Below are 12,441 nucleotides of genomic sequence, written 5' to 3'. Positions count from 1 at the left end.
ATGGGACTTCCCTGCAGTTCAGTCATTAAGAATTAGAGCTTCCATCCAACTGCCATATACTCTTTACTGCAGCTGTCTTGCAGAGCACTTAAGAGTTACTAAGTACATATTTGTATAATGCTAGATGAGGTTATAATAATTCTTCACATGAGATTATAAATTTTATGTATGCAATGACTATATCCCCCAATGCTGAGCACATAGTATGTGATCTATAACTATTTGTGAATAAATGAATAATTTTAACTTCAATAAAAAAAGAATCTGAAAGTAAAGATAATTTAAAAAAAAAGAATCTGAGTTTCCACTGTAGGGGTTGCAGGTTTGGTCCTTGGTCAGGAAACTAAGATTCTGCATGCTGCTCAATGCAGCCAAAAAAAACCAAACAGACCAAAAAAACCCCCTGCATTCTCCTAATTTTGAAGCAGGCTGCTCTCCCACCAGCCTCAGCAGCTGCCAGCCACAGAAGGAATCTTATTCTTCAGGAAAGCGGTGGAGAGGGCTTAGGTGGAAAATAAGGATTGCCTGGCCAAGAGGCTTCTAGGAACTGAGTTCTCACTCAGGTCAGTACTCTGGATGTGCCTGTATGCTTGTAAGATGCCTGTATTACTGTGGTTTCCTTGCTCCTATCTGGTTAGTCCAGCTCTGGCTGGAAGCTTTGACAGAGCCCCTCGTATGGATGGTGTGGCCCCTGTTTGGACTTGGAAGGAGAACGCAGAGCCAGGGACATACCCAAGAGGTTTTGCCTGTTGAGCCCAGAAAAGCTGGAAGACTTTGTTTAAGGATGTCTTTTTCATATGGTTTGGCCTGCACAGGTATGCTCTGCTCCTAGCCTGTAGGTCCCAGCCTGTAGGTACTGTCCTCACATGAAGGTTGAGTGAGTCTGTGTTGCAATCTTCCTTGCCTCAGCCACAAAGGAAGGTCTGCTTGGAACGACTGGGAGCTGTCTAGGCCCCATCTGGGGTATAGATTAGCATTAACAATAGGTGATGCTATCCCAGTCTCTGGGACAGAGACTGTCCCAGCCGGAACCCCACCTGCTGAGATGCTTGGATTCTGTGTGAATGATGGAGCACATTCACCTTGATTCCATCTTTCCGTTTCCCTATGGTCTAGGAAAGGGCTGGGTTTTGTTAATTCATTAGTTCTTGGTATTAGTGTTGTGTGGGGGATCAAGGAGATGGCAAAAGAAGCCAAGCAGGGACCCCGGAAGTACAGTTGTTTTAAGCTTGTCTGTTTAGGTGGTTTATGGCTAAATTAAAAAAAAAAGTCACTCAGTTGTGTCTGACTCTTTTGAGACCCCATGGACTGTACAGCCTGCCACACTCCTTTGTCCATGGAATTTTCCAGGCAAGGATACTGGAGTGGGTTGCCATTTCCTTCTCCAGGGAATCTTCCCAACCCAGGGATCAAACTTTGGTCTCCTGCATTGCAGGCAGATGCTTTACCATCAGAGCTATTGCTGCCGCTGTTAAGTCACTTCAGTCTTGTCCAACTATGTGCGACCCCACAGATGGCAGCCCACCAGGCTCCCCAGTCCCTGGGATTCTCCAGGCAAGAACACTGGAGTGGGTTGCCATTTCCTTCTCTAATGCAGCAAAGTGAAAGGTGAAAGTGAAATTGCTCAGTCATGTCCGACTCCTAGCGACCCCATGGACTACAGCCCACAGGGCTCCTCCATCCATGGGATTTTCCAGGCAAGAGTACTGGAGTAGGGTGCCATTGCCTTCTCCGGTCAGAGCTACTAGAGAAGCCTAAATAAATGCTGTCTCTAATTAAGCTCAGTTTATGAGATGTGCCCCTTCTCTTTTTCAGGACTCTTCACTTGTTCAACAGAAGAATCTAAAGAAATCCAAGCAGGACAGGTAGTTCTAAAAGCCATGATCCAGGTAAGTGGAAATTTCCTCTATTCTTGAAATAATATCGACATTTGTGTTCCTTATCCTGAAATTTTCCTGTCTTGCTTGAGCCCCATTCAATAACCTGCTCTCAGTTCCTCCAATGCAGGGAATGAACGATGATGCCCCCCCGCCCCCACTTCTGGTGGCCCTCTTTCTCCATCAGTGTTCTTACCAGAGCACCAATGGAGCAGAAGTATATTCTCTTGAGAGAAATACGAGAGCTGCCCTTATCAGAACCGTGGCTAAATAGAGCCAAAAAGAAGATAACCTTGACCTTTTTTATTAACCCAAGTAGTTTCTTTTTTTTTCTCTTTGATTTTTAAATGTCACCCCTCATAAAAATCATCATTTGAATCAGTTCTGATGAGATGGATGAAACTGGAGCCGATTATACAGAGTGAAGTAAGCCAGAAAGAAAAACACCAATACAGTATACTAACACATATATATGGAATTTAGGAAGATGGCAATGACGACCCTGTATGCAAGACAGGGAAAGAGACACAGATGTGTATAATGGACTTTTGGACTCAGAGGGAGAGGGAGAGGGTGGGATGATTTGGGAGAATGACATTCTAACATGTATACTATCATGTAAGAATTGAATCGCCAGTCTATGTCTGACGCAGGATGCAGCCTGCTTGGGGCTGGTGCATGGGGATGACCCAGAGAGATGTTATGGGGAGGGAGGTGGGAGGGGGGTTCATGTTTGGGAACGCATGTAAGAATTAAAGATATTAAAATTAAAAAAATTTCACATTATCAAAGAATATATATGAAAACATATCTATAACATGCATGTGATATAAAGAATAATAAAATGAATGTTGATATATTCATCACTCAGCTTAATGTACCATCTGAGGAACCCCTCCCACATCCCTTCACATATACTGCCTTGCCAGTGTTTTTTAATTTATTTATTTATCTGTGGCTGCGCTAGATCTTCATTTTTATGTGAGGGCTTTTCTTTAGTCGTGACAAGTGGAGCTACTCTGGAGTCGTGCACAGGCTTCTCACTGCGGTGTCTTCTCTTATTGCAAAGCACAGGTTCTAGGGCTCAGGCTTCAGTAGTTGTGGCACAGGGGCTTAGTTGCCCTGCAGCATGTGGGATCTTCCTGGATCAGGGACTGAACCGGTGTCCCCTGCATTATAAGGTGGCTTCTTAACCACTGGACCACCAGGGAAGGCCTGCCTTGCCAGTGTTAATGACTATGTTTAATTTTGTGTTTGTTGGTACTTTGATTCTTTTTTTTTTTACTTTGATTCTTATAATAATTTTGCCATACGTAGATTCATGCATGCGTGTGTGCTGAGTCCCTTCAGACATGTCTGACTCTTTGCGACCCTATGGACTGTAGCCTGCCAGACTTCTCTGTCCATGGTATTCTTCAAGCAAGAGTACCGGAGTGGGTTGCCATGCCCTCCTCCAGGGGATCTTCCCAACTCAGGGGTCAAATCCGAGTTTCTTATGTCTCCTGCATTGGCAGACGGGTTCTTTACTACTAGTGCCACCTGGGAAACCCACATGGATGCCTACTAAATAATTTACTTTAGAGTTTTTACTTTTTACTTGTATTAGAGTTTGCCATTTTCAAATTTGATGTACACTTATCATACTCTCCCTGGGGAAGGAAATGGCAATCCACTCTAGTACTCTTGCCTGGAAAATCCCAAGATTTTCCTAGCCTGGTAGGCTACAGTCTATGGGGTCGCAAAGAGTCGGACACGACTGAGCGACTTCACTTCACTTATCATACTCTATTTTTTACCAGATTTTTTTTTTTACTTAGCACAGTGTATTTTCAAGTCTTTCATGTTAATGTAGCGCCAGGTCAGCAGTTCTTAAAGTGGTCCAGGAAGACCTTGAGACCCTTTCAGGAGGTCTAGGGGCCAAAATTACTTCAATAATAATACTAACACCTTATTTCCTTTTTTCACTCACAACTCTAATGAGTGTACAGTGGAATTTCCCAGAAACTATATGAAATGTGTTATCCTAACAGACTGGGGAATTCCCTGGTGGCCCAGTGGTTAGGATTCCAAGCTTTTACTACCATGGCCCAGGTTCAGTCCCTGGGTAGGAAGCTAAGATCCTGCAAGCCATGTAGCATGGACAAAAAATAAAATAAAGTTAAGTTGACCAATAGGTTGAATACAGAAGGTATGAAAATCTCTTTCATTCAGCCAGTCATTAAAGAGATTTGCAAAAATATTAAACTGTACTACTAAATGCTTTTTTATTTTGACGGTTCTTGTCCATCAAATGTGTTATTTATATTAACATGTAACAGGCTTATTAATAGTTATTTAAATAAATTAATAATAATTTAAACATTTTCTCTCTTTTAATTTCTAACGTGGTATATATTAGTAGATTTAACCAGCATTAACAAAAGCCTTCAGTTGCACTTACAGCTTTATTTATTATACATATATATAGAATTCACATACAATGAAAGTCATCCATATAAGTGTACTGTTCAGTGGTTTTTAGTATATTTGCAGAGTTGTGCAACTGTTAGCACAAGCCATTTTAGAACATTTATATCACTACCAAAAAATAATAATCCTGTTTGCATTAGCCATCACTCCCAAACTCCCCTCCTCTTGCCCTGACAACCACTAATTCACTTTCTGTCTCTATGAAATTGCCTATTCTGGACTTTTTGTATAAAGGAGTCATTCAATATTTGATCTTTTTTCTCAGTATGTTTTCAAACTTCTATGATACAGCGTGTATCCATACTTTGTTAATTTTTATAGCAAGCAACATTCCATGGACATTGTAGACCACATTTTGTTCATCAACTCATCAGTCTTTGGACGTTTGAGTTGCTTTTACGTTTTGGCTATCGTGAATAATGCTGCTGTAGACATCAGTATTTACCAGTGTTTTTAGGTGGACGCTTTTCTCTGTACCTAGGAGTGGAACTTATGGGTAGCTTGATAACTCTAACATTTTGAGGAACTGTCACAATTGTTTTCCAAAGTGGCTACCCCATTTTAGATTCCTACCAGCAACATAAGAGCTTTCTAGTTTCTCCACATCTTCACCGAAATGTGTTTATGGAAGTTTTATTTTTTTGTTTTCTTCTGTTTTTCATAATAGCCATCCTAATGGATGTGAAGTACCATTTTATTGTGGTTCTGATTTGCATTTGCCTAATGACCAGTGATGTTGAGCATCTTTTCATATGTTTATTGACCATTTGTATATCTTCTTGGGAGAAATCTCTTCAGATTCTTTGGCTAGTTTAAAATTAGTTTGTCTTTTTTATTATTGAGTTGTAAGAGTTCTTTATATATTCTGGATTCTAGTCTCTTATCTGATATACAAATTGCCAGTATTTTCTCTCACTTTTATGGGTTAGATTTTCACTTTCTTTATGAAATTATTTGCAGAACAAAAGTTTTTAATTTTGATGAAATTTATTTTATCTTCTTGTTCTTTTGTTCTTTTTATTTTTGGTGGTTGGTGCCATGCCTAAGAAACCATTGCTCGACCAAGGCTGTGAAGATGTACTCCTGTGTTTTCTTCTAAAAGTTTTATGATTTTAGCTTTTACATTTATGTCTACAATCTATTTTGAGTTAATTTGCATTTAATACTCATTTATTCCAGCATTATTTGTTAACAAACTAATCTTTCCCCATTGAATTAACTTAATTGGTTTGATATGTGGTAGTCCTTAGGGAACCGGTAGAAGGTGCCTTTCTTCAAAGAGGCTTTATACCTAGGAATGTCTTACTGACTCAGTGGACATGAGTTTGAGCAAACTCCAGGAGATGGTGAAGGACAGGGAAGCCTGGTGTGGTGCAGTCCATGGGGTCACAAAGAGTCAGACACGACTGAGAGACTGAACAAGAAGATGCCTTTCTTCAGAAAGGCTTTGTACCTAGGACTGTCTCACATTGGGCAGACTTTAATTTTTCTATTTCCCCCAACTGCATGAATTTTAACCTCATTAAAAATGAGACAACCAGTCATTATGTGCCTCCTAATGAGACGCTACAGGAAGAACACAGTACAACCTCTGACATATTTATGACCCTTAAAAAAGTATGGAAGTAGAGCAGCTTATTAAACACTACCATGAAGATGTGATGAGCCAAATTCAGAATCTGGGAGATGCTACTGATTCAAATGTTTCTTTAATGAATAAATAGCAATAAAACTTTTTAAAGGGGCTGTTACAGATTTGAGAGATACAGGAAGTCTGTAAACTAGTTTCAAGGGGTGGATTTTGTTTGAATCCTGATTTCAACAAACCAACCATCAAAAATCATTTCTGGAAAAAAAAAAATCTTCTGAGAAAATTAAGGCAATTTGAAACTTGAAACTTGATCTAGTTATTAGGAAACTGTTGTTAATTTTATTCCATGTGATAGTGATATTCTGGTTATTCCCTGGTGGGCCAGTGGTTAAGAATCTGCCTTGCAATGTGAGGGACACCAGTTCAATCCCTGGTCTGGGATGATCCCATATGCCATGAAGCAGCTAAGCCCGTGTGCCACAATTACTAAACCAGTGCTCTAGAGCCAGTGTGCTGCAACTACTGAAGCCCACATGCCCTAGAGCCCATGCTCTGCTATAAGAGAAGCCATCAGAATGAGAAGCCCACGCACCACAACAAAGAGTATCCCCCACCCACCGTAACTAGAGAAAGCCCATGCTCAGCAACTAAGACCCAGCTCAGCCAAAACATATATAAATGAATCTTTAAAAAAATTGTTTTTAAGTCTAATCTGTTAGATACTAAAGTATTTGTGAGTGAAATACTATAATTTTGTATGTGGGATTCACCTCAGAAAACACCAAGGGTAAAAAATGGAAATGTGTAAGGTCCTCTTAAATGACTGAAGCAGAATAATGAACGCATGGGGGCCATTATACTATACTCTATACTTCTGTGGATTTTGAAAAATTTTGTAATTTAAAAAATAAAAGTCATTTCATTTACTGGTAGTGCCTGGGTTTATTGTTTCAGGGATTGGTGACATTTAGGGATGTGGCTGTAGAGTTCTCTCAGGAAGAATGGAAGTGCCTGGAACCTGCCCAGAGGGACCTGTACAGGGAGGTGACTTTGGAAAACTTTGGCAACTTGGTCTCACTAGGTAAGGACATTGTATAATATAGGAGCAGACAGGAAAGATGGCTGCCTACAGCAATGGGAGGCTGTTACCCCCTCTGGCTGGAGGGGGTCAAGGGAGGAAAGACTGCCACTGGAAGATGGTGAGAGCACAAGCCATAGAGAAGGGCTGGCTAGCAGCAGGTGTAGCTATATCCAGAACTCCTGGGTCAGAGGAGGGCGGGAGAGGAGAAAGAAATATGCTGGACTGTCTCTTCCTGCCCACTGAGGCTTTCCACCTACCAAACCCAGTGAGAAATGGTAAGACCAGGGTAATACAGTCCTTATGTTCCAGGTGGATCAGTGGTAAAGAATGCAGGATACATGGGTTTGATCCCTGGGTTGGGAACATCCCCTGGAGGAAGAAATGGCAACCCACTCCAGTATTCTTTCATGGAAAATTCCATGGACAGAGGGGCCTGAAGGGCCACAGTCCATGCGATTGCAAAGAGTCAGACATGACTGAGCGACTGAGCACTCACACAAGCACATACATGCAGTACAGGTAAACTGGGGCACAGCTGGGCATAGAGCAGGGCCAGGAAGGGTGAGGACTGGGGAGAAGGCGAGAGCAAATGGAGAATGCAGTTTCTGGTTTCTTCATGGTGAATTTCTAGGAAGACTTACAAGTGGCTGCTCTGTCTCCAAGGGACTTGTTTAGTGCTTCATCGAAATGCAAATGGATAGTGCCTTGGCACCTCCACCTTCCTAACCTCTGGACAGCCTCACACCTCCGTTTGTGTAACTGCCTCTCTTCCTCAGCAACCGGGGGACTGGGTTGGAGTTTGGAAACAGCATGATCATGCCCCATTTCTTTTCCTATAAACAGGACTTTCCATTTCTAAGCCCGATGTTGTCTCCTTACTGGAGCAAGGGAAAGAACCCTGGATGGTTGTGAATGATATGACAGGACCATGGTGCCCAGGTGAGTGAGGGCTGATCCAATGGTGGGAAGTCACTGTCAATGACAGCCCTGCAGGAGTGTTAACTCATCACAGGAACTTGAGTTATTGTCCCGAAACTCCCTCAAAACCTTGCTAAGGAAGAAAAGCCTGAGACATGAGGCCCTAAAGAACAGAGCATCCACTTCCAAGGGAACTTCATCCTTATCCCCATTAACTCCTTCTTGTTCTTTCTTCTCTCATGTTTCATCTCATTTCAAAAAGGAATGTGCCCCTCTTTCTTCTCCAGGGGCACCTGTTTCACCTGTTCTTAGCATCATTTTTTCTGCAGATGTCTTCATTCCTTAAAAAATACTTATTTTCTTAAAACAGCTTCTTGCTTTACCTAATTTAGCAATCCGTTTATTCTCTTACCTTTTGAGAGGTTAGGATGTAGAGTGACTGAGGGAATACTCTAGAATCAGATTTTGTGAGTTCACATCCTGGCTCAGTCACTTACTAGATCTGTGAGTTTAGGTCAGTTACTTCAATTCTCCTCTGCAAATATGATTTAAAATAGTGCCTTCCTCATGTAGTTATTGTGGCTTCTTTATGAGTTAGTATGTGGAAAATGCCCAGAACAATGCCAGGCCATAACAATCACTAAATAAATGTTAGCAAGTATTTGTAACTGGCACTTGCTCGATAGAGTTGGAGCCTTTGAATATTTGGTTATCAGTTACAAACTCCTGACTTCTTTGTATTGTTGTCATTTATTTCCCTCTGGGAGCATTTTTTTCTCTATCTGAAGAACACCCTTAAGATTTCCTTTTGTGTAGGTCTGCTGTGACAAATTCTCTCAGTTTCTGACCACATGAAAATATCTTTATTCTACCTTCTTTCTTGTAGGATATTTTCACTGAGTATGGAATTCTGTGTTGGCAAGAGTTTTTTCTCAGCCCAAAGAACTCATTCCACTGCCTTTTTTCTTCCAGTGTTGTCAATAAGTCAAGTTGTTCCAGTTTGGGGAAATACTCCATGTGTATTTAAAACTAGTGTTCTTTGGATGGGGCATTCACCTCTTTAAGCCTTTTTATTATATGGTTTAGAGTCTTTATGTCCTTTTAACGTTCTCTGTACTTGTACTGTCAAATTCGGAGAGCTGTTAATTGTATTAACAGCAAAATTGTATTTTGCTACTACATACAATATTTTTATTAATAGGTGAAATGTAGATCCTTGTTGCAAATTGTATTTGCAGTACAGTCCATCCTTCATTTTGCCACTTAGTGCTTTTAATCTTGAATTCTAGTTTTTCTGATATTAAGTGCCCTGTTGTTGTTAGTTTAAAAAATCATGGTGTATATTTGCTTATCCTTTTAAAAAATCGCCATTTTAGGTTGTGTCACTGTAATCAGAATTAGTTTCCTTTTTTAATCAATTTTAATAGAATTTAATCCATTCTCATTTGTGATCATTCATATGTCTGTTCTTATTCCTGCTATCTTATTTTATATTTTCTGTTCCTCATTCTTTTTATTTGTTTCCCTCACATTTTATTGCCTTTCAAGCAGTTTAGAAGTACAATAACCTTTAACTTGACTTTTAAAAAATGTGCTTAAACCTGCATTTCTCTTCCCACCTAAAGACTGAAATAGGATTTTTTTCTGTTTAGTAAAAATTTTGTTTTTAAATATTTATTTGTTTATTTAATTATTTGGCTGCACAGGATCTTTAATTGGCAGTACAGGAGCTCTTAACTGCAGCATGTGAGATCTAACCCAGGGATTGAACCAGGCCCCCTGCACTGGGAGCTCAGAGTCCTAGCCACTGGACCATCAGGGCAGTCCTTCTTTCTGGTAAAGTTTTTTTCCAAAATATTTTTATTTTGAAATCATATTAGTTTAGACTTGTAGAAAATTTGCAAAATTATTACAAGGAATTCCCAAATACCCTCCACTCAGTTTCCTAGTGTTAAAATTTTATATAATCATAGTATAGTTATCAAAACCAGGAAATTAACATTGGTATAGTACTATTAACTGATCTACAGATCTTATTAGAATTTCATCAGTTTTTCCCCTGATGTCCTCCTTCTATACCAGGATCTAGTCTGGGATCCCACATTGCATTTAATTGTTGTGTCTCCTTAGCATCCTCCACTCTGTGACAATTCCTGTCTTTCATGAGCTTGATCCTTTTGATGAGTTAGTTCTCTTTTGGAGAATGTCTCTCACTTGTGTTTGTCGGATATTTTCTACAGTTAGGTTGAGGTTATGCATCTTTGGCAGGAATACCACAGAAGTGATATTGTGTCCTTCTCTGTGCATCATATCAGGGATTGCAACCCCCAATATGATGTTAATATTACTGGTAGTGTTAACTTGATCAACTTGGTTAAGGTTTCTTCCATATTTCTTTCCTGTAAGGTTACTACTTTTTCAACTGTAATTGGTAATCATCTTGGAGGGAGATACTTCACAGCTACATGGATATGCTATTTCTCCTCACTTTGCCCACTATAATTTTAGTATCCATCTTGTCTATAACAGTTAATACAGTACTGTTGCTATGTGTTGATTTTGTGTCCCTTACTGCCCCTGCAGTTATTAATTGGAATTCTTCTGTATGGAAGGGCTTTCCCTACCCCCTTTCCCATTCATCTGCTTATTCAGAGATTTACTTCTATCAGTATAGGCTATTTATTTATTTATGTATCCTCTGAGTTGTAGTTCAGAAATACCATTGTTTATTTTGTTGTTCAAATTGCTCATTGGGAAAGCTTTGGCCATTTGGGAACACCTTCAGGTTGACTCCTATGTTCTTTTGGCATTCCCTCTTCCTGTTTTTCACTACTTCCTTATTTTCTGGTGCTTACAACATATTCTGGGTTTATCCTATATCTTTCTTGCCTCACTCCTGAAATCAGGCACTCCTCAAAGGAGAGCTGGTTTCTTTTATTGGTGGATGGTATGAAATAGTATCTTTGAAATTCTTTTTCTGAGCAAAGTAAGACCTTAAGACCTTTACCATCTTTTACTCTGCTATGCCCTAGACTAGGGGTTGGCATACTACAGTCTATGGGTCATGTCCAGCTTGTGGCCAGTTTTTGTACCATCCACAAGCTAACAATGGCTTACACATTTCATAAGAGTTTAAAATTTTATATATGTGACAGAGACTTTATGCAGTCCATAAAGCCTAAAAAAAATTTACTATGTAGGCCTTTACAGAAAAAGTTTGCTGACCTCTGCTTGGATTCACCCCACTCTAATCTTGTTTTAGGGATCTGAAATTCTTGCTTTATACTGTCATTTTTATAATTTATAAATGTATAGTTTGCATTATTCTTAACTAATGATATAAATCAGTCATCTGCACTCTATGAACTATGGGCTAAATCTGTCCTGCTGCCTGTCTTTATATAGCCTATGAGCCTGTTGAATTCTGTAAATGCCTTGTAAGAGAGGGCATATAAATAATTCAAATCATATGCTTATGGATTTATATCAGTATTTGGCAGTACTATCTATATGAAACATTTTCGAAAGTGAAATACATAAAATCTGATTACAGATCAGCACTAACTGATGCTGGAGAACAATAACCTTGAACTCCAGTTAAGTGAAATGTTACCTCCCGCAGAAAAGAATTCTGTGCTTCTCATTCTTTGACCTGTATTACCAAAAAAAAAAAAAATTATTATGCTTTGAATTTCATCAATAAAAAATATGTAGCAATTTGTTTTCTCTCATTACGTAATTGCCTACATAACATCCTTATTTTTGTCTCTTGAACCACAAAGCCTAAAATAATTATCAGTTCAGTTCAGTTCAGTCGCTCAGTCATGTCCTACTCTTTGCGACCCCATGAATCGCAGCACGCCAGGCCTCCCTGTCCATCACCAACTCCCGGAGTTCACTCAGACTCACGTCCATCGAGTCAGTGATGCCATCCAGCCATCTCATCCTCTGTCGTCCCCTTCTCCTCCTGCCCTCAATCCCTCCCAGCATCAGAGTCTTTTCCAATGAGTCAGCTCTTCACATGAGGTGGCCAAAGTACTGGAGTTTCAGCTTTAGCATCATTCCTTCCAAAGAAATCCCAGGGTTGATCTCCTTCAGAATGGATTGGTTGGATCTCCTTGCAGTCCAAGGGACTCTCAAGAGTCTTCTCCAACACCACAGTTCAAAAGCATCAATTCTTCGGTGCTCAGCTTTCTTCACAGTCCAACTCTCACATCCATACATGACTACTGGAAAACCATAGCCTTGACTAGATGGACCTTAGTCGGCAAAGTAATATCTCTGCTTTTGAATATGCCATCTAGGTTGGTCATAACTTTTCTTCCAAGGAGTAAGCATCTTTTAATTTCATGGCTGCAATAACCATCTGCAGTGATTTCATCTGGCCTTATAAAGAAAATCCAACCCCTGATTCAGAGATGCAATTGAAAGTCCATGTTTAAGGACAAAAGTATATATAATCAAAACTATATTTGCCATGGACTTAAATTAGCCTTAAATTACCA

The 12,441-nt window shown here is 39.9% G+C and overlaps 1 protein-coding gene across 12 annotated transcripts in view; it reads left to right on the top strand.

Moving 5' to 3' along the window:
* The window catches only part of ZNF565 (zinc finger protein 565), a 49,102-nt gene that overhangs the window by 12,900 nt on the left and 23,761 nt on the right, over positions 1-12,441 (top strand). For 6 of the 12 annotated variants that reach the window (XM_069550534.1, XM_069550536.1, XM_069550535.1 and 3 more), the window contains 3 exons: positions 1,816-1,889; positions 6,892-7,018; positions 7,862-7,957. In XM_069550534.1, coding sequence (XP_069406635.1) covers positions 1,881-1,889; positions 6,892-7,018; positions 7,862-7,957 — 232 coding nt within the window. In that variant the 5' untranslated portion in view covers positions 1,816-1,880. Of the gene's footprint in view, positions 1-425; positions 564-1,815; positions 1,890-6,891; positions 7,019-7,861; positions 7,958-12,441 lie in introns of all 12 variants that reach the window. The other 6 variants (XM_069550527.1, XM_069550531.1, XM_069550533.1 and 3 more) reach the window with 3 other exon arrangements.

Source organism: Ovis canadensis, chromosome 14 (assembly GCF_042477335.2).
Source record: "Ovis canadensis isolate MfBH-ARS-UI-01 breed Bighorn chromosome 14, ARS-UI_OviCan_v2, whole genome shotgun sequence".
NCBI classification, from domain to species: domain Eukaryota; kingdom Metazoa; phylum Chordata; class Mammalia; order Artiodactyla; family Bovidae; genus Ovis; species Ovis canadensis.
This window is presented reverse-complemented; position numbering and strand designations above follow the sequence as displayed.